Source organism: Microcaecilia unicolor, unplaced genomic scaffold (assembly GCF_901765095.1).
Source record: "Microcaecilia unicolor unplaced genomic scaffold, aMicUni1.1, whole genome shotgun sequence".
In the NCBI taxonomy this organism is placed as follows: Eukaryota; Metazoa; Chordata; class Amphibia; order Gymnophiona; family Siphonopidae; genus Microcaecilia; species Microcaecilia unicolor.
The window spans coordinates 275,498-302,457 of record NW_021963925.1 but is presented as its reverse complement, the minus strand read 5'-3'; the positions used below and the strand labels follow the sequence as shown (position 1 = coordinate 302,457).

General features: G+C 43.7%; 1 protein-coding gene across 4 annotated transcripts in view; it reads left to right on the top strand.

The window, feature by feature from the left end:
* The window catches only part of LOC115459787 (nuclear apoptosis-inducing factor 1-like), a 52,716-nt gene extending 26,514 nt beyond the window's left edge, over positions 1-26,202 (top strand). For 2 of the 4 annotated variants that reach the window (XM_030189560.1, XM_030189558.1), the window contains one exon: positions 10,302-11,429. In XM_030189560.1, coding sequence (XP_030045420.1) covers positions 10,302-11,239 — 938 coding nt within the window. In that variant the 3' untranslated portion in view covers positions 11,240-11,429. Of the gene's footprint in view, positions 1-10,301; positions 11,430-25,944 lie in introns of those variants that run through there. The other 2 variants (XM_030189562.1, XM_030189559.1) reach the window with 2 other exon arrangements.
* The last annotated feature ends 758 nt before the right edge of the window (positions 26,203-26,960 follow it).

The following is a 26,960-nucleotide window of genomic DNA, read 5'->3' as shown; positions in this document are numbered from 1 at the left end:
GTGAACCGCTATGTAGATAATGATGAGGAAAAAGCAAATTTGCTAAATAGATACTTTTGTTCTGTTTTCACAGAAGAAAATCCTGGAGAAGGACCGCGATTGACTGGCAAAAGTACATATGAGAATGGAGTGGATATAGCACCGTTCACGGAAGAGAGTGTGTATGAACAACTTGAAAATCTAAAGGTGGACAAAGCCGTGGGACCGGACAGGATCCACCCCAGGATATTGAGGGAGCTCAGAGAGGTTCTGGCGGGTCCTCGTAAAGATTTGTTTAATAAATCCCTGTAGAGGTTCCGTGGGATTGGAGAAAAGCAGATGTGGTCCCTCTTCACAAAAGTGGTGATAGGGAAGAAGCTGGAAACTACAGGCTGATAAGCCTCACTTCGGTTATTGGAAAAGTAATGGAAGTGATGCTGAAGGAAAGGATAGTGAATTTCCTGGAAGCCAATAAGTTGCAAGATCCGAGACAACATGGTTTTACCAAAGGTAAATCGTGCCAAACGAATCTCATTGAATTATTTGACTGGGTGACCAGAGAATTGAATCATGGACGTGCTATAGATGTAATCTACTTAGATTTCAGCAAAGCTTTTGACACGGTTCCCCACTGGAGGCTCTTGAATAAACTTAACAGGCTGAAGATAGGACCCGACGTGGTGAACTGGATTAAGAACTGGTTGACGGACAGACGCCAGAGGGTGGTGGTTAATGGAATTTGCTTGGATGAGAGAAAGGTGAGTAGTGGAGTGCCTCAGGGATCGGTGCTGGGGCCGATTCTGTTCAATATATTTGTGAGTGACATTGCCGAAGGGTTAGAAGAGTCAGGCTTCTTCCCTGGAAGCACTGGGTTTGTGAGCCCTTGGACCACTACCATGGAGCGGCAGTGGCAGGCAAGGTCACCTTCAAAGTAGAGACAAGGCAAGGCTGGACTGGAACCCCGGACTGGAGGTCTGCACTGGAATACACAGGACTGGAACGCACTGGACTGGAACCCACTGGAGTGGAGCCCACTGGACTGGAACACACGGGACCGGAACCCGCTGGACAGGAACACACTGGACCTAGGCTTCACCTACGCTTAGCCACCGTTCCCCGAGGGTTGAGCCCTCAGGTTCGGGCAGCCGGCAGGGCTTACAGGAAAACTGGAACTGGCAAGCAGGAACAACAGGAATCAGGATACAGAAGTGCCCCCAGGCACCTAGGCGAAAGCACGGCAGACTGGGCTAAAGTCTGGAATGGGTAGGAACAGCAAGACAAACTATGGCAGCCACTGGCTCTGGCCACCAGCGGGTGAGAGGAGCACAAACCAAGGAGCAGGCAGAGCGCACACAGAACATAGAGAGACTTAGAATACTTAGGTGCAGCAAAGAGGAGCAAACAGAGCCAGGCTGGAGACAGAGGTAGAGCTAACTCAGGCAGCACCCCCAGGTGCAGTAGAGTGGAGTAATTAGAGCCATGCTGGAAGCAGCCAGTACACAGAAGGAAAACTACTCCAGAAAGGATAGGCAGAAGCCAGCTTAGAAGCTGACCCCCAGAAATAAGGTAAGTCTGAGGGTGGTCACGGCCACAGACGTGACAGAAGGTAAAGTTTGCCTTTTTGCGGATGATACTAAGATTTGTAACAGAGTGGACACCCAGGAGGGAGTGGAAAACATGAAAAAGGATCTGCAGAAGCTAGAAGAATGGTCTAAGGTTTGGCAATTAAAATTCAATGCGAAGAAATGCAAAGTGATGCACTTAGGGAGTAGAAATCCACGGGAGACATATGTGTTAGGCAGTGAGAGTTTGTACAGACGAGGAGAGGGATCTTGGGGTGATAGTATCTGAGGATCTGAAGGCGACGAAACAGTGTGACAAGGCGGTGGGATGTAAAAAGAATTGAAGCGGTGCAAAGAAAAGCTACAAAAATGGTATGGGATTTGCGTTACAAGACGTATGAGGAGAGACTTGCTGACCTGAACATGTATACCCTGGAGGAAAGGAGAAACAGCGGTGATATGATAAAGACGTTCAAATATTTGAAAGGTATTAATCCACAAACCTTTTCCGTAGATGGGAAGGCGGTAGAACTAGAGGACATGAAATGAGATTGAAAGAGGGCAGACTCAAGAGAAATGCCAGGAAGTATTTTTTTCACAGAGAGACTGGTGGGTACTTGGAATGCCCTCTCGCGGGAGGTGGTTGAATGAAAATGGTAACGGAATTCAAAAATGCGTGGGATAAACATAAAGGAATCCTGTTCAGAAGGAATGGATCCTCAAAAGCTTAGCGGAGATTGGGTGGCAGAGCCAGTGGTGGGAGGCGGGGCTAGTGCTGGGCAGATTTCTATAGTCTGTGCCCTGAAAATGGCAGATACAAATCAAGGTCAGGAATACACATAAAGTAGCACATATGAGTTTATCTTGTGGGCAGACTGGATGGACCGTACAGGTCTTTCTCTGCCATCATATACTATGTTACTATGTTACATCTTCAAAAAGTAAAGCAAATTGGTGAGGCAAGACTTCCCTTGGCTGAATCCATGCTGACTCTGTATCGTTAAACCATTTTTGTCTATATGTTCCATAATTCTAGTCTTTATAATAGTTGCCACTATTTTGCCTGGCACTGAAGTCAGGGTTAATGGTCTGTAATTTCCCGGATCACCCCTAGAACCTTTTTTAAAAATCAGCGTTACATTGGCCAGCCTCCAATCTTCAGGTACTATGAACAATTTTAACGACAGTATACAGATCACTAATAGCAGATCAGCAATTTCATGTTTGAGTTCTTTTAGTACCCTAGGGTACATACCATCCAGTCCAGGTGATTTACTACGCTTTAATTTGTTTATCTGGCTCAGTATGTCTTCCAGATTCACTGAGATTTCTTTTAATTCCTCTGTGATGTCACCCTTGAAAACCATTTTTGGTACAGGTAGATCTCTTACATCTTCTGTGATGACCGAAGCAAGGAATTTATTCAATTTCCCTGCTATGGCCTTGTTATCCCCGAGTGCTCCTTTTCCTCCTTGATGATCTAATGGTCTTGAAAAAGTTGTTGATGTGAGTTTTTGCCTCTATGGCAAGTTTCTGTTCATATTCTTGTAGTATTCTTTATCAATGCTTTGCATCTAATGTACCAGTACATATGTTGCTTCTTATTCTCTTCCTTTGGATTCTTTTTTCGTTCTTTGAAGGATGTTCTTTTGATTCTTATAGCCACTTTTACTTCACCTTTTAACCATGCTGGCTGTTGTTTGCTCTTCTTTCTACCTTTAATACGTGGAATACATCTGGTCTGGGCTTCCAAGATGGTATTTTTAAACAGTGTCCATACCTAATTTAAAGCCCTATCTTTTGTGGCTGAACCTTAGCTTCTTTTTAAACATTTTATTCATTTTATCATAGTCATCTTTTTGAAAATTAAATGCTGCCACAGTAGATATCAGCTCAAATTTGATCATGCAATGATCACTATTTCCCAGCATATCCAACACCATATTATGCCCTGCATTCCACTAAGGACTAGCTCTAAAATAGCTCCCCCTCCTGTCAGTTCCTGGACCATTTGCTCCAAGAAGCAGTCATTTATTACATCTAGAAATATTAGCTCCCTAGCGCACCCTGATGTAACATTTATCCAGTCAATATTGAGGTAATTGAGATTACTCTTTATTATAGTGTTACCCTATTTGCCAGTATTCCTAATTTCTGTAAACATTTCTTCACCTATTTGTTCTGTCCTGGCGGACTGTAGTACAGCCCTACCAGTATACTCTTTCCCTGCACGCATGGAATTTCTATCCGTAAGGATTCCGTGCTGCCTTCTGTTTCATGTAGAATATTTATTTTGTTTGACTTAATTTCTTCTTTAACATATAGTGCAACCCCCCTCCAATTTGATCCACTCTATCACTGCGATATAATTAGTACCCTAATAACACAGTATCCCATTGATTGTCCTTCTTCCACCAGGTCTCTGCGATGCCTATTATATATACCTCCTGTTTTAGTGCTATAAACTCTTAACTTTCCCATCTTTTTTTTTTTTTTTAGGTTTTTGGCATTTATATAGAGACACTTTATTTAGCTTTTTCCTTGCATCTACAAACTGCTTAGAACTTGATGGGGCTAATTTGCATCCTTTACTCTGCTCTTCCCTTAAACATTCCTGGCTTTCTTTCACCATTGTTGAAACCTTTCTATTGGGATTCCCTAAATGTCCTGTTTCAATAGTATCCTTCAAGGATACTCCACACCAAACCATGTGCTCCTGGGCACTGTCGGCTTCCCCCCCCCCCTCCCATTTTAGTTTAATGTGTCTCTTTTTAAATGTTAGTAACTCCATCCTGGTTAAGGTGGCGTCTATCCATTTGGCTCCCTCTTTTCCCTGAATGTTGCCCAGTTCCTTATAAATCTAAATCCTTCATTCCTGTATCAAAAAGCACTCGCCTAGCCAGGTTTTTTTTTTGTGTGTGTGACCTGCCTGCCCCCAGCGTTCTCTTACAAAAAGTTGCCAATAAGCACTCACACGACCAGATTTTTTGGCAGCCTCTCACCTGTTTCTGGGGTTGTCTTACCTCATCCAGTACTGTCCTGTAACTTGCAGTAATGGTGCCTACCGTTTCTGTCCCACGAGCAGGTTACGTCATGGAACCTCATGCGGGTCGCATTACCTGTGGGGCTCAGTCGCACTTTGGAGTTTGCTACTGCTACAGTACAGTATTCACAGCAAGTCTACAGTATGAACAATATTTGTACAATATTCTGCAGTACATGTGTACAGTACCTTCAGTGTGGAGTTTCCGGTTGCTACAGAACTGTAAATTTTAGTGCCATCAATTGTTTTCAAACTAGAGTACAGAAAAGTGTAATGGAAGGAAGTGCTATACTGTAGAAGAAAACTTAGTGGCTGCAGACAGAGTATGCAATGGGGAATCCCAGGTGAAGGATTCAAAAGATTTTAAATATTTCTGAATCAATGCTCTGGGGTTGGCTTGGGAATGAAGTGAAACCTCAAGACTTTATTAAAAACATTGCTACATCTTAGGTACTTAAACAAAAACAAGTGTGTTATGCAACAAATCCTTCAATAGAAAAAGCATTGCACACATGGGTTGCGAGAGAAAGGAAACCCCTCTTAGTGGCCCAGTTCTTTAAGCACAAGCAGAAAAATATGGACACTCAACTGGTGAAGAAACATTTTCAGCTAGTAGACTAGGATATACACATAGGTTTAAAAAGCGCCATGGAATTTCTCAGGTTGCAATAGCTAGGGAAAGCCAATTCATGGATTAAGCTGCTGCCAGCACGTTTTCAAGCAAGCTTAAGAAACTTCTTGAAAATGAAGGCTACACCGATGAACAATTGTGATGAAACAGCTTTATTTACAAAACTGTTATCGGGTAACACTTTGTCAAAATATGAACCTCATAAGAGGGCTGGTTATTAAATAAAATTACAGCATGGCTCTACTATTTTGCACCAATAAAACGGGCATACACAAGCTTGCTCCTTCATTGATTGGCCATTTTGAAAATCCTTGATGCTTCAGCCATCTTAATAAAGCAACATTGCTGGTAATCTACAAAAGCAGCAGAAATGCATGGATGACGACTTGTTTTACTGGTCATTTATGCTGGCTGTTAAAATGTCAAACAAAATTATCATTGTGAAATAATTTCAGCCTTGGTATCATCAGAAAATCCAAGCCTACCAGAGTTTCTAAAAAAATTAAATATAAGTACATAAGTAATGCCACACTGGGAAAAGACCAAGGGTCCATCGAGCCTAGCATCCTGTCCACGACAGCGGCCAATCCAGGCCAAGGGCACCTAGCAAGCTTCCCAAACGTACAAACATTCTATACATGTTATTCCTGGAATTGTGGATATTTCCCAAGTCCATTTAGTAATGGTTAAATTGTGGTTGAAAAGGCATGGGATGAAGGTAAGCAACTGTCAATTTGAAAACCGTGGGATGAAAGGCCTTGGTGAAGCTTTTTTTTTTCCTCCAAGTGAGCCCAGTTCAGCCAACAGTACTGCAGATGACGCTGAAAATGAACATGACTCGGAAGCATGACTTACTGAAGCTGATACCTTTACAACAAATCAAACTGGTGAACAAAAAGCTGCCCATCTCTTTGACATATTAAAGAGTTCAACATGGACACATCTATAGAAATTAAAAACAACTGGCTAGACTGGGTGGAGACTAGTGATGTAGAAGTTCCTACTACCGAATTTTTGTCAGATGCAGAAACTGTATAAGCATGTTGATACAAACAACGCCGATGAAGATTCTGATACACACACCTAAAGTTTCACCTAGTGAAGCTCTCGCCGCCGTCAAGATATTCACACAATTTATGGAAGAAAATGGCACCGAACCACTTGAAATTATGCACTTGAAGAGAATGCGCAGCATTTTGGAATTATGAGTACTGTATACTGTCTGTACTTTTTAGAGATGTTCAGTACAGTACTGTAGTTTGTACTTTTTGGAATTATGAGCATTGCTCTGTACTTTTCAGAGATGGTTGTTGTACCTGTAATTGTCTTGTGTACTTTTTGGAGTTCTGGGAGTACAGTACTGTTCTGTACTTTGAAATGGAACTGTAGATACTGTACACATGAAATTTACTATATATTTACAGTCGGCTACTCATGTGAGTGGGGGATCCGCAAACTACTGTACTATATCAATACAGTACATACTGTATAGTACCAAATAAAATATTCTTTTGTCTGAGCATTGTGTTTTTCCATTTGTTTTGGTCCCAGTGTTTCTTTTCTGCCTTTCTGTTTTTTTTTCCTCTTTCCAGGGTCATCCTTTCTTTTCCTCTCTCCCTCCCCTCTTTCTCCTCTAGTACTGTATCTTATTGTCTCTCTCCCTCAACCCCTTCCTCTGGCCCCAGGCCTTGAATCCTTTCTCCACCCAGGTCTTTGGCAGTGATTCACACAGGTTATCTGCCTGAGCCCAGAGTCTGCTCTCTGTTGTGCCCAGCCCCCTTCTGACCTAACTTCCTGCTTCTGCAAGGATGGTGCATCAAAGAGCAAACTTTGAGTGTGGGCAGATGGCCTGTGTGAATCACTTCCAAGGACTTGGGCAGAGAAATCATTTTTAAGGTAGGGAGCGCCAGACCTGGGGGGTTAGACTACCCCTTCTGTGGCATCGGTGTACTGTACTTAAAAAAAAAAAAAAAATTTAAAAAGGCACCCTCAGGTGGTCCACTGCTTTAATGTCTCAAGCAGAAGTTGGGAGGCAACTGAAAACCCTGGTTGTGTGTGTGCTTTTTTGGCAACTTTTTTTTTTTTTTTTTTAAAGACAATTCTGGAGGCAGGTGGGAGGCCACTGGTAAAAAAAAAACCAAACAAAAAAAAAACCTAGGCATCAAGGACTATCACATTGTACCATGTACAAACAAGTCCCGTGTATAAAACTTGCATCAGCAGATCCACCCAATAACAGTGTGTACATAAGCGGTGTTTCTCTGTAGTTGAAATCAAGAATACTGCACTGAGGGGTCCTTTTACTAAGCTGTGGCAAAAAGTAGCCTGCGGTAGTGTGGGTGCCAGCTTTTACCGCAGCTGGGGAAAAGGACTTTTTTCAGTGGGCCGGGAAAAGGGCCTGTGGTAAAATTGAAACCCGATTGCTCGATCTATACAGGGATTTGATATTTATCATAGGCTGAAAAACCTCCTTAGATCTGTGAAAGCTGCTCCAGCTCAGTTAACCCTGAAGCAGCTACAGTCTGATCTACAGCACAGCGAAATGCTAGCCATCGTTGGTCAGGGGAGATCTGAATGAGGCAACCGTGGACCCCATCCGGGAGCACAACACAAGCTGAGTTATAAGCTATGTTCATTGTGGCGAATTGATATATCAGCACGAGAAATGGACTGCATGCTAGTATGTTAGATAGTAAAGATTCAAACGAAAAACGTATCTAATACTGCATGCACACTGGAATCTAAAGAGGTTTTTCAGCCTATGATAAATATCAAATCCCTGTATAGATCGAGTAATCGGCAAACGGGATTGATTCAGTGCCGGAAGGGACCATCACAGACCTTGGTACTTTGAGGCTGTTTTCCTCCATTAAACAAAAAAATTATCCATTCTTACTAGATAGTGATGATGTAATTACAGTACTATATTGAATGAGTGAACCCCACTACCACGTTATTGCGATTTAGTAAAATTGAAACCAGCATGCACCTATTTACAGCCTGAACCCTTAACGCTACCCATTGATCTAGCAGCCAGGGCTCACGCGCTACATGTGTGCCAATTGCCGATTAATGCCAGAAACGCCATGTGTGGTAGGAAATAAAAAAATTAATTTGTACTGGTGTTATAGGTGTGCGCCAAATCTGAAATTACTGCCAGGAGGCGTGCTAGCCTGGTGGTAGTCTTGGCGTGTGCTGCATGCTCGTAGAGCCTACCACGCTTTTGTAAAATGGCTCCTGAGTAGTTTAATACAAACATAAGTCTTGAGCAGCCGATAACTGAAGGAATCGACTGTTGCATAATTACGCATGGCGTTTCTAGGGCCTGACATAGGAAAGGAAAGGCAGCAGTGTGACTTGCTTTTTCTAGGCTGGATAACACGGCTTTAGAGAGAGAGGAGTACAGCAGATTCCCAACAAGAACCAGAGGGTCCCAGAGATGACTGATGGGTTCAAGGATTACAGTATGCTTTAGAACATGAAGAGAAGGACTTCATGACTTAGAAAGGAATGGATCCGATGCAACATTTATCCTATAAGAAAACATGACCCATGCAGAAAACTGGTTGCTCTAGATTACAGGCGGTTAGCACAATAAAAAATATAATGTTGGTAGCAGAACAAAGACAGTGTTTGGTGGTCACCAAACAAAACATTGTAGTTATAACTGAAAAGGTCCATTTTTCACTTAACCTGTGCAGAAAATGATATTGTAGAAGTCTTGTGGATCATACAGATACTACTCTGGTGAACTCAAGAGGGGCTGCAGTGGTTTCTTAACTATATTCCCAAGCATGCTGTTTCCATGGTTTTTTCTTTTCCTGATGGTTGATACATGAACCGTCATCTCACCTGCAGTGAAACAATCTTGCAGGTCTTTGGAGGTTAACCTGGTGTTCATGAATGGCTTACCAATAAGCTGCTGGGGTGATTTTGAGCAGGATGATTGCTTCTGAGCAGTCACTGAACTCCAGCTTTTCCATTTGTGCACTATGGGTAGACGGAGCTTCAGATGTTTAAAAATGATTTTTAACTTTAAACATCAACAGCTCTTTTTTGCTAGGTCCTCTGAAATTTCTTTCAGTCATGGCACAAGTTCCCTCATTAAAGACCAAATGCAAAACCTTTAAGAGCTTTCTATAGCATAGGATGTCCAAATTCAGTTGTGTAGATTTACACTGAAAGCTGATTTACTTGATAACCTAATTATTTAAGCAACCGATTGTAATTAGGCAATTATTTGCACTAAGGAAACTAAGAGTTTCCTTAGTGCAAAAAATTGCCCTGTGCCCTGAGAAAGGCAGGGACAAACCAAACTTGGATATACATATAAAGTATTACATACCATGTAGAATGAGTTTATCTTATTGGGCAGGCTGGATGGACCGTACAGGTCTTTATTTGCCGTCATTTACTATGTTACTATAAGAGTTTGCTTAGTATTTGCTTGCCACACGGACTCTGAATTAGTCTTATTCTCTGTAAGTTACTGTACCTCAAGAAACAGAAGTTCCAGGAGTAGAGGACTAGCCTAATGGTTGGCGCAGTGGGTTGAGATCCTGCAGAACTGGGTTTAATTCCAACTGCAGTTCCTTTTGACCCTGGGTAAGTCACCTAACCCTCCATTGCCTCAGATTCAAAAACTAGATTGTGAGCCCAGTAGGCACAGAGAAGGTACCTGCATATAATGTGTACAGTACTGCATACATCTAGAAGCACTGTAGACAGGATGATAGTAGTAGTAGCAGATACATTTAATTTGAACTCTTCTTATTGAATAAGAAAAGACTGTTTTAAATTAAACAAAAGTATTATGGTGAGAACTTGGGGTTCACAAACTTTTTGTCAGTAGTGTAGATTAGTCTAATAAAAAGAATCTCTGTTCTGTCAGAGAATTCACTTTACCATCAGAAACGGTGTCTCCTGCATATGATGGTAATTTGAATACAGTAAAGTCCAAAACAAACATGGAAGGGCTGCACTAGGCCTTATTTTATTGTATAAGTATCATTTTAGGAATGAAAATAAGGGCATGGCATCTTCCAGTAAACTAACGGTAAACAACTATTCACAATTTTTTTCACAGTACTATCTGCAGGATCTTCTCTGGTTGCATCCTCCAAACTGGAAGCTGATGGCCTCCGCCAGTCGTGGGGTCTGCATGAAACCGAGCAGAGCCTAGAACGTTCAGGATCCCCATCTGGAGCGTCCACAAGTGGTGGGTGTCCCTCGGCGCCAGCCACTGATGGATTATGTGAGAACGAAATCAAGACCGAGATAAAGAGTGAGAGTGAGGAGGAGGGTGCAGTGGAGAGTGTGGTACTTCTTTCAGATGACCAAACCCACCCGGGGGAGTCTCACTTGCTCCCTGATTGTGGGGGCTCTTCTGGGCATATGCCAAGCGATGGGGGTCATGGAGATCCAGATCTTGAGGGTGATCAGAGTTCACCTACTAACCACCCAAATCTCAGAGGTAGGAAAAGCCCCCTGGCTTTTGCCTCAGCATGGCCCAGAAGACATAGGGCAAGAGGGAGGTTTGTGGTAGATGATGAGCCCCTGACACTGCCACTTCTGCAGCAGTCTGTACAGGCACAGAGGACTCTGGCGACCCAGGTGAGCCTTCTGAGACAGGAGCTGGTGCAGCAGGTGGTCTCCAGGGTGGATGACATGGTCGGCTTTGTCCACAGCCAGGCTGAGCTCCATGTGCAGCAGCACGAGGAGCTCCTCCTAGCTCATAACCAAGGCTATGCTGCCATAGCCAGAGCTATTGAAAATGTCGGCCAGGGGCTGTGTGCGGCCATAGCCCAACTCCACTCTTCGCAGCGTTCTGTGCAGGATGCGGCGGTGGGCACAGAGCCAGGGGCTGCAGCTGAGCTTGCTGAATCTGATGATGGGGCAACCTCTACCCAAGCATCCCAGAGTTCCTCACCTCCAAGGATGAAACGGCAGAGCAGCTTCGTGCAGGCACACAAGGATGGGGGGGTTCCCAGGGAAACACCCACTAAGAGAGTGAAAAAGAAATAGAATTGGTAAGTTAGTGTTCCTGAGATGTTTTTTTTGACTTCTGTGAAGTCCCACTCTATAATGTGTGCGGATATCTTTACTTGTAGCCTCTACCTTCCTTGCTGACATCAATCAAAGAGGAAACGTGAAGGCCACAGGGCTAATTTTTTTTTCATGGAATTTCTTTTCTTTTCCTGGCTTTCATATGGTATGTTAATAAAAATATATTTTATGCCTTCAGACTGTGCTGCCTTTAAATGGCTCTGTGTGAAATTTATTTGGTGTGAAATGTATCACGTGCTTTAGTTCTAACTCTGTTATGAACGTTTTATTCCTAAAGGGCTTTAAAAAATGGGGGGTTTTGCTGGGAGGGATGATTTTTTAGAAATGAGACGATTATTTTTACCTACAAAAAAAAAAAAACTATTTTCACAGTGACCCGATGCTAGGGTCCACCTTGGGGGTCAGCTCGCTGAAATCTTATGCACAGTGTGCAGCAGCGGCCAAAAAAAGCAAACAGGATGCTAGGAATTATTAGGAAAGGGATGGTGAGTAAGACTGAAAATACTATAATGCCTCTGTATCTCGCCCCATTGTGTGACCGCATCTTGAGTATTGCGTTCAGTTTTGGTCGCTGTATCTCAAAAAAATTTAGCGGAATTAGAAAAGGTTCAAAGAAGAGCAACCAGAATTATAAAGGGGATGGAACTTCTTTCATATGAGGAAAGGCTAAAGAGGTTAGGGCTCTTCAGCTTGGAAAAGAGACGGATGAGGGGAGATACGATTGAGGTCTACAAAATCCTGAGTGGTGTAGAAGTAAATCGATTTTTTTATTTGTTCCAAAAGTACAAAGACTAGGGGTCACTCGAAGTTACATGGAAATAATTTTAAAACAAATAGGACGAAATATTGTTAACGAATAGTTAAGCTCTAGAACTCTTTGCCAGAGGATGAGGTAACAACGGTTAGTGTATCTGGGTTTAAAAAAGGTTTGGACAAGTTCTTGGAGGAAAGGTCTATAGTCTTGCTATTGAGACAGACATGGGGAAGCAACAGCTTGCCCTGGGATTTGTAGCAGGGAATATTGCCGCTATTTGGGTTTCTGCCAGGTACTTGTGACCTGGCTTGGCCACTGTTGGAAACAGGATACAGGGCTAGATGGACCATTGGTCAGACCCAGTATGGCTATCCTTAACGTTCTCATGACCTTAGTGCTTATGCATGAAAGTGCCTCTTGCACAAAATGGTGGGAGCCCTGATATTGCAGGAAAGCAGTTTTGGCACATGGCTGGAAAGTGCAGTTCCCTTGTCCTATACACAATGTGCTGTGGTGTTGCTATTCTTCATCCTTTCCTCCTGCGACATCCTGGGGACTACTGATGTGCATTTAGAAGTAGCATCCAACTGGTGGCTGCAGACCTTGATGAGAAGAAGAAGCAGTCAAAGAGGGAACCCAATTTGGGGGTTTAATAAGAATTTTTATAATCCGCACTGTACCCTCTTGACATCTGGGCAGTGTTAAATAGGAATCTCATATAAAACATGACATGTAGCTAATCAATTGAAACTAAACGTTTAAAATGGTACAATAGAAAATCATAACAAAATTCAATAAAATAAACAGTCTAATAAGCAATACTATACATATGACAAATACTTTCCAAATATAAAATTAACTTTGGAGGGTTTTTTTTTTAGCTGAAACTGGGATTGCTTTAAAAAAAATAGGGAGGTGTGTTTTTTTCATTCCTAGGATGTTTTCATTCTGTTGCAGGCAGACAGCATGGCTGCGTTGCCACAGATTCCTGTGCTACTTGATTCATAGCCCTTGCTCTTCCCATTCCCCTTTTACCATATCAGCAGACTGTTAGGTCTAGATCATAAGTTCTCAACACACAGTACATGTGTACCGCAAGGGATTTGCAAGACCAGGGGACACAGTGAAATTACATGGAAATACTTTTAAAACAGGAGGAATATTTATTCACTCAAAGAATAGTTAAGCTCTGCAACTCGCTGTTGGAGAATGTGGTAACAGCAGTTAGCATTTCTGGCTTAAAAAAAAAGTTTAGTCAAGTTCCTGGAGGAAAAGGCCATAGTCTTATTGAGACAAACATGGGGGAAGCCACTGCTTGCCCTGGGATTGGTAACATGGAATGATGCTACTAATTGGTTTTGTGCTGGGTACTTGCAACTTGGAGTGACCACTGTTGGAAGCAGGATACTGGGGTAGATGGTCTGATCCAGTATGGCTATTCTAAGACCTCGGCAGAGGGTACATGGTGCCTGGTATAAGACCTTCCTCACCTCCCTCCTGCTACCAACCCTACTGCTTCCCTAGACCAGCAGTAGCAGCAAAACATTAAGCAGTTGTGGGGCTGCAGTCTTCAGGTGCACATGGCCAGCACTGCCAGTCCCTTACCCTGGAACAGGAAGTTGATATCGGAGGAGGAGGAAGGAATTTGCAGAGCCAACAGTGCACACATGAAGACTGTGGACCCATAATTGCTTTATGTGGTTTTGCTGCTACTGGTCTGGGGAAGCAGCGTCTGGGAGAAACAAGATGTGAGGGTAGATGCAGGAGGGGGAAAAAAAAGACGCGATGGAGAGGAGACACTGGGTGGAAGGATGGGGAGATGCTAGATGGAAGGGAGAAGAGGATAGAGTTAGTGAAAGATGGGGAATAGGAAAGCAAGGGTGAGGGAAAGAGATGAAAAGCTTAGATAGATGCAGTAAACATAGGGAAATTGAAGACTGGATAGTAAGAATGAATTAGATGTGGACAGAGGCAGAAAAATAAAGCAGAAAGGAAAAGGAGGACAGAGAAAAATGATATAGAGAGATAAGTGAAGATGGAGGAAAGCAGAAGCCACAGATTGGACAAACACAATTAGAAAAATAAAATGACCAGACAACAAAGGTAGAAAAAGTCATTTTATTTTCTATTTCATGATTAAAATATGTTTATGGTTATTTCAAGACTTACTTATAATGACTTTTCTGGTAAGCCATTCAAGGCAATTAACAGGCGAAATATCTAAGTGAGGAAAAGAACACCAATTAGACAATTGGAAAGGCGATATTACATGTTCATTAAAGAACCGTACACACAGAGAATAAAAGTCAGGGCTAATGAATGTGCGGGACTCCCATTTTCAAACCAGTATCCAGCAGCACACAAGTAAATGCAGCTTCAAAAGGCAGGTTTTAAGTGTGTTCTTAAATTTCTTAAAAGACAACTTCCTAAGAGTTGATGGGGAGATCATTCCACAATTTAGGGGTGATAAAAACGCTGAGCGCTGGATAGACTCACAAGGAACTCTACCAGGAGGTGACAACACCAGACATTGGGAATCAATAGAACAAAGAGTACAGTGAGGGGTATAAGAGATAAATAAGGCCATTCACACTAGTAAACTACCTTATGAGTCAAACATGAGTGAAGTGGTGTAGTAGCTGCATTAATCCACTTTGAAAGCTAATAAATAGAAAGAAAGCAAAGAAAATCAAATAAGGTGATACTTTTTTTTATTGGACTAAATACATTTTTGATTAGCCTTTGAAGGCAATACCACCTTCAGATCAAAAAATTTCCTTGTCATCCACCATACCAGTTCAGACTAATGGATTATGTCCATCCACCAGCGGAAGGAGACAGAGAAAATAGTTCCAAGTAAACCGCCCCTTAAGGGTATCGTGCAGCCTGGAATGTTCAATATTTTCTCTGTCTCCTATCGGATTGTGGATGGATGTGCAGCTCCTGTCTGGTGCTTGGCTGGCAGCTTCTGCCCTGATCTGGCCAGGTTGTAGTTGAACAAGGGGTTATAGCCGATGCCTTCTTGTTTCTGTATATTATGGATGATACCTGGTGATGCCAGGTTCCCCCCCACCCCGGATTTACTCCGGCCCTCTGGGGCTTCCTTGGGGAGTGTTCAGGGGTGAATGGATTCCTGGTGGACCAGTTTAACTCGCAGCAAGTATACAACTTTTATTTCTTTACCAGTTTTCCTCACATGTGTCATACTCTGACAGCCAGAATGGCCTTGTTTAGGTGGGACTCTTACTCCCACGGAGCCCCTTTGGGCTACGTTTGTCATTTCTGACTTACCGGGTTTGTTCCACGGTACTCTTTGTGGGACCCATGGGGCAGTTCTGGGCTCAGTTGGTGGAGACGGCCTCCGGTGGTTTCTCTAAACTGCAGGGGTGTGTTCGTTTATTATAGTCAAAGGATTCTGTCTTTCACTATCTCTCCACAGAACCTCGGCCTGCTGCTGCCTGCGATTTAAGAAAAAGAGAAAAAGCAGATCAAAGCTATCAACTGGGAATCATGCAGTACTTCCTTTTCCTTTTGGCTGCGGTTTCTTCAGTGCAGGCGATGATGGTTCAATGGAGCCACTAGTTCCCGTGCTTTTATGGCACACTGCTTTAGGGTTGCAGGCCTCATTCAGCCCTTTTCACTCATCCCTGTTGTGTGCAGTGGAAATCTTCTGAGGCTGTCCAATGGGATTGCATGGCAAGATCGGTCTGGGTAGAGCTCCTGGCTGTTTTTGTCAGTGGAGCCATGGTGGCTGTGATGCCGTTCTCGATTCAAAAATGGTACACCCTCCGGTCTCTTGTCGTAGGTACCGCCTCAGTGCTGCCTTCGGGGTTTATGTGGCTCCCATATTTCCATGGCCCTGAGCTCAGTAATCCAGCTGCCCCTTCCTTATCAACGGTGTGCACGCTCAGGAATCTTCATCTTCGCTGGGCAAGGTAAGCTGCTTGTAGGCTGCCTACTGCTTTCTCTCTGGTTGGGCTCCCAAGTGGGTCCCCTTACCTAGCTTCTGTGCCTCCATGGTCAGTGTGTGTGTGTGTGTAGCTGCTTCCAGGAGGTGTTATGTGGCCCTTCGGGATTGCTCGACTTGCTTGGCTTGGTTCAGTCCTCTCTGGAGATGGAATTGTGCATGATGCTTAGTAGTAGTCTGCAGGACTTTGCAGTTTTTATTATGCCTCTGGCAGCGCTTAATTTGTTCTTGCTGTTGGTTGGCTGGATGTTATCAGCTGTTTGCCTGCTGGCTGGACAGTGCACTTCTATGGACAAGAGGCGTCCTGCACTGATGTCCTGTTCTGCTTCTTGCAAGTTGCCTCCTTGTGTGCTGTTGGCTGGCTGCCTTTTTCAGGTACTCTGGAGGAAGCATCTTTGCGGTCCTCTCCCTTGGCATCATTCCACAAAGTCAGGTTCCAGGTTACCCACCACTCCCCATCTGCGGGTTCTGTTTAGTTTTTTTCTTCCTGTAACCTTTGGCTCAGTCTTTGCAGGCTGGGCTCAGTTTCATCTCTGTCTGTTGAGCACGGTTTCATTTCTGCAGCTTGAGCACAACGCTCTCTCTTAAGTTAAGCGCAGCTCCATCTTGGCATATTGAGCACAGCTCTGTCTCTGCAAGTTGGACACAGCTTGAGCATAACTCTGTCTCTATGGGGTGAGTGCGGCTGCCATCTCTACAGGTTGAGCACAGCTCCATCTCTGTAGGTTGAATGCAGCAGCTTCTTCTCAACATGTTGGACACTACTCCATTGACATGTTGAGCATTGCGCCATCTTGGTAGGTTGAGCATTGTTCCTTCTCTGCATGTTGGGCCTAGCCCCATCTCTTCCTGTTCCATGAAGCTTCATCTCTTCCTGTTTTGTGCAGCTCCATCTTGGCGTGTTGAGCACGACTCCTTTGCTGCTTGTTTAGCGTGGCTCCCCTGCATGGGGAGTGCAGCTATGTGGAGTGCAACTCTGTGTTGGGCATACTTCTGTCTCTACAGTTTGGGTGCAGCTCTATCTCTGCATGGTGGGTGTGGATCTCAGCTCCCTCGCTGTATGTCAAACACGGCTCCACCTCTGTATGTCAAGCATGGCTTCATAGCTGTACTCAGGCATGGTTCCATCACTGTATGTTGGGAGCGCCTCCACCTCTGTATGTTGGGCACAGCTCCACCTCTATGTCAAGTGTGGCTCCACCTCTGGATGTTGAGCATGGCTCCATCTCTGGATGTCAAGCATGGCTCCATTTTGGATGTAAACACAACTCCGTTTCTGTGGGTTGGGCACATTTCCATATCTGTGTGTGGGGCACAGCTCTGTCTGTGTCTGTTGAGTGTGCCTCCATCTCTGCATGATGAGCACAACTGTATTATGCTCCAATTCAGCTCTGCCTGTACAATGCATCTCCTTCTGTGCTTGTTTGGAGTGGCTCCTTTGGGAAGCGTCTCCAGCTCTACTTTTGTCCACAACTCCTTTCTAAATCTGGGATCTTCCTCCATCCCTGCCTGTGGAGCTCTGCTCCATCTCCTGCATTTTGGGTGCAATCCCATCTCTACGTGTTGGTCATGTCTCCATCTCAGGGTATGGGGCCAGTTGCGGGTAGGCATATAAAGCGCGTTTACTTCCCTGAATATGGTAAGCAGATCACTCTTGGCAGGGATACCCTCTCCGTAGAGTTTGGACCTACATCGTTTTATTCTTCTGCGTGTCACGTGCTGCCTTACGGAGTGCTTCCAGGGGTTTGTTTTCTGGGGTTCCTCTTCGGGTTCCTCGGTTGATTGTAGCCCGGGTCTATACGCAGGGAGAAATATATCTCTCATATTTTATCCTCTCCTGGTATGGAGCGCTATTGGTTTCCTGGCTTCTACTGTTTCTTTCTCTAAGGGCATACCTCCCTGTCATCTCCGGTGTACAAGTACGGAGTATGGCTGGATGGGGATCTTTCTCTTGGCTTGCCTGTAGAGCATAGCCATAGCTCTATTTGGGGGGGTTCTTCTTCAGGTTCCCCACTGGCCTGTTCATGCCTTAGGACAGCCTCCTTTCTTCTCTAGAAAGTGGTCATTCCTTTAGCTTCTTCAGTTGTTTCCCAAGCTAATATTCTGATTCTGCATCTCGCCGAGTTTGTCCTGGCAAGGAGGCATTCTGATCTATCTATGCCTCTCTCTTGGAGAGTTCACATGGTTACAGTTCAGGAATGAACGGACTTCCAGTTCCTGTGTCTGACACACAGGGTTGACTTCAAGGTCCTCCCTCTCCAACTCGGCTCTAATTCTCCACGGTTCCTTTCCTTCATCGCAATATTTTCTCTTGCCTTCTCATGGAGTTTCTTTGCCTTTCTTTGCGTGGTGAACTACACATTCCTCTTGGCATGGGAGCACAGCTTCTTCCCCTCCACTGGTCCCGTCTCAGGAGCAAGGATTCCTCTGTTCTTTGAGGTTGCCACTTTTGGACCTTGTTCACTGGTTCCTGGGGCTCACTTGGCAGCATCACACAGGCTCTTCTGGATTTCCAGGTACTGAAATCCTTAGCTTGTCTCTCTCATGCCAGGAGGTTCTGGACACTTGTCTGTGGCCTTGCCCATTCCTGGGATATTTATTAGGATTTATTTACCACTTTTGTTGAAATAATTCACTCAAGGCGGTATACAGTAGGAATATATCAAACATAAGCAATAGACAAATTACAGCAGTAAAAATATTCAAATAACAATAAAAGTATGGCATAGTATACTACTTACAATGTCAACACAATACGTAATAAAACATTTTAATAGATAGCGTAGGGTATAAGCAAAGATGGAACATATAGATAGGTAAGAGAGTAAGAGGAGTCAGAAAGTAAGGTGACTAATTTAAAGAAAATTGCACTTAAGGTCAGAGAGATGATTAAATGTTATCTCAGCAAGGGTAGGAGTGGATAAACATGTCCTGCTGCAGTATGTGCAACCTGTGTCAGACCTTGTGTGAGTGTGTGGGATAAGCAGCATAAAATGTTCTGTACTTTTTTGGGGGTCTTGCCAGGTATTTGTGACCTGGATTATACAGGATGCTGGGCTTGATGGACCTTTGGTCTGTCCCAGTATGTCAATACTTATGTACTTATGCACTTCTTCCATATGCACTTCTTCCATTAAAGGCCTGGTTGAAGACCCAAGCTTTCACCTGCCTCCTGAAGTAGAGATAGTCTTGTGTTAAGTGGAGCTTTTCAGGGAGTGCATTCCAGAGTGTGGGAGTGTGGCGAAATGTTTTTCCAGCATGTGAATTATAAGAATATTTCATGAAGTGTATTTCTCTAGTTTGGCTAGCAGGTGGTGCATGTTTAAAGCTGTTACAGAGAAATGACTGTTCCTTCTTTAGTTTAACACAGGATGGAAGTAACCTGCAGTGATGTGGCCAGCTACTTTTAAAAGATGTTGTTCTGGGCTCTGATTGGCCCAGGAGCTCAAATTCAATCTGGAAATACTGGATATTTCTCCAGTCTCAGTTTGGAAGTAGAGAAAGACCTCTTTACTGAGACCCTGTGAACAGTTATATTCCGTAACTTGTGTGCAGCTATATTTCCTGTACTTCCCAGGCACTATCCAGGTAGTGATAAAATGTTTAGATAGTTTTATAATTGATCCTTATTCAGTTATTTGTTATTTGCCTGTTATTTTCCATATGTTTTTATATTTCACTGTTCAATATTTTTCATGACAATAAATCTTTTTTAGTTTATTGACTCTGTCTGGACTGACTAAGAATCCTGGTGGTTTGCGTGTTGGCTCTATGTGTGCTTTCTATGAACTGTGGGATGGCTCCAGTAATCTAGAAATCACTGGGGATAACTTGAGGAGACTCTCCCAAAGGCGATTAGGACCCAGTCAGAGAGAGGAGGGTGATAGTGTAGAGCACATGCTCAGGTACAGGCATGACTGAGCTGTGCTGTAAGTGGCCACAGGGTTAGCCCCAGACAAGTGGCTAGGCATGACAGACTTTGGCCTTCATTTTTGGTGGCAGCATGGTGGGATTCTCAGGCTCAGTGTGTGGAGTGAGGGTCACCATCCACTGAGTGGTTCAGAGTTTACCTGTAACCTCCAGACACAGAGCACAGTGAACAAGTGCAGCAGTAACAGGGTCCTTCTGTTCAGTTTTTTTTTTGGTAGTGTTAGGACATTAGCAGCGTGCTGATGGCGACTGGTAGCAGCCCTCAGACACCGGAAATATGCCTGACCTAACACAGGAGCGACTGGATGACCCCAGCAGGGAGGAGCTGCAGGACCAGCCTGTGCAGTGTTTTCCTAGGGGGACCAGACTCCTTGTGGACAGGGGCCCATGGGCTAGCAGGGCTAGATGCCACACCAACTGAGATCCGAAATGTTAAATAGTAGTAGTAGTAGTACAGCGACAGTGGCTGGACCAACAGCAGCGAGAGGAATGGAAAAAGCAACAGCGGTGAGAGGAGCTGGATGCAGAAACTGAAGTTGGAGATGGAAATGGCCCGTATCGAAAGCTCTAGCCCCTGCACTGAGGCTAGAGACTGGATCCACAGCCCAGATTGGGCCCAACTTGTTTACACAGTTTGATGATACTCAAGGTGACATAGATGGATATCTAACTGCCTTTGAAAAAAATTTGCCACCTCAATGAGATTCCTCAGAAAGACTGGGAAGAAAGCTGACTGGTAGAGCACTTCAGGCATTCCAAGGACTGTCCATGGAGACATGCTCCCGGTTTGAGGAGGTGCGCAAAACTTTGTTAAACCGTTATGCTATTATCCCTTAGACCTATAGACTAAAGTTCCAGACTTTGCAAAAGGGGACAAATGATAGCACAGCTAAGATACCAGCATCAGTGGTGGCTCGTTGGAGCTGAGGTTAAAACCCTGGAGGACTGCCAAAACCTGATGGTCCTGGAGCAGTTTCATCTGCATTGTCATCCAGAGGTGAGGGTACATGTTCAAGATCACCAGCCCCGTACTCCAGAGAAAGCAGCCGAGTTGTCTGACATCTTTATGGCTAACCGTCCCTGGTTGGCAAAGAGAAACCGTCTTTATCCATGGCAGCCGGGATCTAAGGGCAGCCAGGGCCCTAAGCCAAGTATTCCTGCAACCTCAGAGACTGTCAGCAAACCCTCCAGTGTTCCCCAAAAACCTAAAGACTTCAGGCATGAATGTCCTTGTTACCAGTGTGGGCATACAGGACATTTCAAAGCGGATTGTCCAGATAATCCCAAGCCTGCACTAAAGAGCCTTTCAGTTCCTGCACCAAAGCTAGTGGCTTTTGTGGGTAGCTCCAGTCCCACGGAGGCCCATGCAGTTGCTGCAACACAGAAAGTTACTGGTCATTAATCAAGCAAGGAAGCAGATGGGTTTCCACCACACTACAGCACCCCAGTAACAGTGAATCAGACCCAGGTGTCTGGGCTTGTGGACACTGACTCTAGCATGACTTTATTACAACCAGAGCTAGTGCCAGAAGATGCTATTCTTCTAGGGCGCACTGCAGAGGTAGTGTTAGCCAATGGATCCAGAGAGACAGTACCCATTGCTCGAGTATTTCTGGATTGGTGTTCCAAGCCTGGATATAGAGAAGTAGGAATAATGAAAAACATGCCGTGCCAATGCTATGTGGGACCAACATTCATTAATTCTGTTTAATATGTAAGCCGCACTGTACCTGCTTCTGTGGGAAAGTGCGGGGTATAAATGTAATAAATAAATAAATAAATATCTTTGATAATGGAGTCAACATTTCTGCTGTGGTGACCTGTAGTCAGGCCCAGGCAGCCCAACAAGCAGAAGCAGCAGAGATCACCTCTCCAGTTCCAGATCCTGAGGCAGTTCAGGTGGAACCAGCTGACCAAGCAGCAGGAGGAGGCACTCCAGTGCTTCCAGCAGCACCAGTTCCAGAGGTGAATGGGACCACCAGTTCCAGAGTTGACCGGGACCATGAGTATGGAACAGCCTGACTTAACTACACACCTATTGATCAGACTGTTGACCCTGATTTGTAGGAGTCACCAGCAGAGACCATTCCAGATATGGATACTGATGTAGGACAGAGATATGCTTTTGAGGAAGGACAACACTCTGACCCTGACCCGGAAGCCCCGAGGCAGAGGGCTGGTCAGCAAACCAATGAGACTTGTAAAGATTATATCCTATGGAAACAGCTGTGGATATAGTGGGGTCTCTAGCTGTCCTTAGCCAGACTGGGAAAAGATATAGACTGACAGTGGTGAACTTTGCTACCAGATATCCTGAAGCGGTAGCCTGAAGCAGAGAAAATTGCCACTGCCCTGCTAGAAATATTTTCCCGGGTAGGATATCCACAAGAATTACTCTCAGACCAAGGGACACAATTTATGTCTGAGCTGATCCAGAATCTGTGGGCACACTGTGGAATGAAATCTGTGCATACCACACCATACCACCCTGAAACTAATGGGTTGGTGGACAGATTTAATAGGATATTAAAGCATATGTTAAAGACTTTTGTGAAGTCAGGAGACTGGGAAAAGTACTTGCCCTACCTACTGTTCGCATATAGAGAAGTACCCCAGGAGTCATAAGTACATAAGTATTGCCATACTGGGACAGACCAAAGGTCCATCAAGCCGAGTACCCTGTTTCCAACAGTGGCCAATCCAGGTCACAAATACCTGGCAAGATCCCAAAAAAAGTACAAAACATTTTATACTGCTTATCCCAGAAATAGTGGATTTTCCCCGTCCAATTTAGTAATGGTCTATGGACTTTTCCTTTAGGAAGTCATCCAAATCTTTTTTTTTTTAACTCTGCTAAGCTAACTGCCTTTACAACATTCTCTGGCAATAATTCCAGAGTTTAATTACACGTGGAGTGAATAAATATTTTCTCTGATTTGTTTTAAATGTATTATTTTGTAGCTTCATCGCATGCCCCCTAGTCCTAGTATTGTTGGAAAGATTAAACGATTCACATCCATCCATCCGTTCCACTCCACTCATTATTTTATAGACTTCTATCATATCTCCCCTCAGCTGCCTTTTCTCCAAGCTGAAGAGCCCCAGCCGCTTTAGCTTTCCTCATAGGGAAGTCGTCCCATCCCCTTTATCATTTTCGTCACCCTTCTCTCCACCTTTTCTAATTCCACTATATCTTTTTTGAGATGCGGCAACGAGAATTGAACACAATATTCAAGGTGCGGTCGCACCAAGGAGTGATACAAGGGCATTATACTGTCCTCATTTTTGTTTTCCATTTCTTTCCTAATAATACCTAACATTCTATTTGCCTTCTTAGCCACAGCAGCACACTGAGCAGAACCCAGTCTACTGGTTTCTCCCCATTTGAGCTGCTTTATGGCCGAAGGGTGAGAGGGCTCCTTGACCTAATAAGAGAACATTGGAGAAAGTTGATACTTCTTACACTCCTGTGATTTAATATGTAGTCAATATGTGCCAGAAATTAGAAGACCTTGTGGCTTTGTCAGAGGTAACTAGCAGGCAGCCCAGACTAAGCAAAAGACCTGGTATGATCGTAAGACCCAAAATAGAGAGTTTTATGAGGGCCAGCAAGTACTTGTTTTAGTCCCAGTCTGTCAGAATAAACTTCAGGCTAACTGGGTGGGACCTTACAAGGTCATATGGCACCTGAATGATACAAACTATGTTGTATCTATGGACTCTCAAGACGGAAAGCAGCGTACCTTTCATGTAAAAATATTAAAGGCCTATTCAAATCACACAGCCATGGTACTAGCTGTGTGCAGGCCATCAGAGGAGTGTCAGGATAGTGAACTCATACCTGACTTTCTAGCAAAGACATTACCAGAGGGATCTGACACAGAAGAGAGACCATCTAAATGTACAAACTGGAAAAACCTTCAGTCAAAACGAGAACTACAAGGACAACAGGAAACGTGTATAAAATAGACATATTTTACATGCTCTTAGTGTGAGAAAGATTTCAGTTGCCAGAAATTATTCACAGAACATGGAAAAACTCAGTATAAAGTCAATCTAAATCTGAAAAATTATTTTGTCGGAAGAGAAAACTATCAAAATACCAGAAAATTCAGAAAGATGAGAGACTATATCCCTGTTCTGTCTTTGAGGGCAAACAACAGCTATAGAGGCCATTTTAGGAGACCAAAATTACTTGGCAAACAAGCTCAGTCATGTGTTGTAGCCTTACAAATGGTCTCTGAAAAATGTGATAACTAACCTCTTAAAAAAAATGAGGAACTTCCCAGATGGATCTTTTCGTATTCAGCCTCAAAATAAAATTTCCCATTTTCTGCTCTAAGACTCCAGCACAAAACAAAATATCCATGCACTAACCATACAATGGAAGTGGAATTTTTTTGTATACTTACCCTCCAATACCAGACCTCTACTGAAACTGAGAGAGCACATAGAAACAGAAAAATGTAAGCAGACAAAGACCAACTGTCTGATATGATATTCAAACCATTTAACCGGTTAGGAACGGCATCTGGCTCGTTTGATGGTACTTTAGTCAGCTATTTTGTGATATTCAGCGGGAGCTAGCCAGCTACCTCCTGATGAATATCACCAGTTAATGCTTAGTGGATAGCCGGTTTTATCACACGATATAACCGGCTATTCACCAATTTTCAGTGCATTGTTGGCTAAGTTTTATGGCCAAATCTGGCCACATCAATAGCAGGAATATCTTTGGCCACTATGAATTTAACCTGCCAGCGCTGAATATCAACCTGTCCGGCTATGTTCTTAGCAGCCAAAGATAAACCGGACATTCAACGCCAGTCACTTTAAACAGCCCAGCACTGAATATCCAGACTCAGAACTGACTGCAGGAGGCAACCCAGCTACCTCCTGCGGTCTGAATATCAGAGCCCATATGCCTATCCAGTTTGTCCATCCATGCCATCTACTCTCTTTATCACATCCTTAGAGATCCTATGTACTTGTCCCAAGCTCTCTTGAATTCAGATACTGTTTTCATCTCCATTACTTCCACCAGGAGGCCGCTCCATGAATTCACCACCCTTTCCATGAAGAAGTATTTCTCAGGTTACTTCTGAGTCTGTTCCCTTTCACATTCATTCTATGCCCCCTTGTTCCAGAGCTTCTTTAATTGAAAGAGACTCATCTCCTGTGCATTCATGCCACATAGGTATTTAAATGTCTCTATCATATCTCCCCTCTCCTGCCTTTCTTCCAAAGTATACATATTGAAGATCTTTAAGTCTGTCCCCTTTACACTTTATGATGAAGACCTCTGACCATTTTAGTAGCCGCCTTCTGGACTGACTCCATCCTGTTTGTATCTTTTTGAGGGTGTGGTCTCCAGAACTGTCCACAATATTCTAAATGAGGTCTCACCAGAGTCTTATACAAACAGGGGCATCATCACCTCTTTTTCCTTCTGTCCATTCCTTTCCCTATGCACCAAACATCTTTCTAACTTAAAAATATCTTCTCCCCTCAAATGCTTCAATTACATGGTTGGGGGAAACACACACACACAAACAAGCAAGCACATCCCCCCTCCCAAAGGGCTCTTTTTGCCATCTAAATGAACAGCTCAAGCTTGCTGCAGCACATACCCCACCTAGAAGCCCTTGCCACTGCTCACTTAGCTAGTGCAACATTAGGACCTGCTTCCAGCTGGAAGATGCAGAGTGAGGATCTTTTTACTGGGATGTACTAGAAGAAGGCCTTTGACACCAGAGGATCCATCTTGGAATGCTCCTGAGACAGCAGGGAGATTAGCCAAATCTCTAGGGCTGCGAGTCACATAAAGTCTTCATATTTGTGTCCATAAACCTTCGCATAGCCCCCATAATCTGCCAGATCATCTTTCAGATTTACTTTTAGACTACCACCTGGCACCATACCTTTCTTCTTCTTTTTAGTTTGGCTTTGCTTTTCCTGTTTCTGTTTCTCACTGCATAGCAGTTGCAAAATTTACTTTTTTTTTTTTTTCAGGTCATCCATTTCCAATGAAGTACAAATGTCTCACACCAGTTCCTTATTGGCCAAAGCTGATATTCCCAGAATCGATCACTCAAAACCACAGAATTCTACTTCATCCCAACTTACAATGTTTGGTTCTGGTGGCATAGATGTCAACTACAACATGATAGCATCTCGTAACTTCTTCAGATTCACCATGTTTTGATTTCAGCAAGAAAGCCTTCAACTAGAATTTATGCTTTTAAATTAAAGAGATTCTTTCTTTGTTATAAAAACAGGAACCCAAACGCCCTTACTTGTTGATCAATTTTATTTATTTGTAGCATTTGTATCCCACATTTTCCCACCAATTTGCAGGCTCAATGTGCCTTACATTTGCCGTAATGGCAGTTGCCATTTCCGGGTAACAGAATTATAAATGGTACTGCGTTAAGGTGCATACAAACATGGTAACATACATGGAACATAATATATATGGAACAGGTCATGGTATATATATATATATATACCGTGTGCATACATACATGGTAAAGAAGAATACATTATGGTAATGCATGAAGGTTCCTGAGTAATAAATTGGATTGTAACATACATTAGGTCATCGACTATAGAGAGACCCTATTTGACATAAGGTTTTTTTTTCTACATTTCCCAGTAAGATTTTCAGACTTCCTCAATTAAGGTACTCCTTAGTGCTATTTTGACTTACCATGAAACCATCAGTGAGGCTTCAACTGCAACATATATAAGAGGTTTTCATACTAAGCCACTATAATACTGTGAGCAAGCTGTGCTCGGGGCCCTGATAAAGTGACACCACACAGCAGGTTAGAGTGAGCAAAATTAACATTTATTAAAGGTATTGGGAAGGGTGTCTTGTTGAGTTCACGGGGAAGGAAAACTCCAGTGCAAAACTAGTCTTTGAACAGAAGAATGTCCTCTGTGGCCTGCTCCTGAAGGACCACTGCATGCACTACAGTCTCTTGGTAAAGCAATACTTCCTCTCAGCTCTGGGCTGGCTTCCCAGA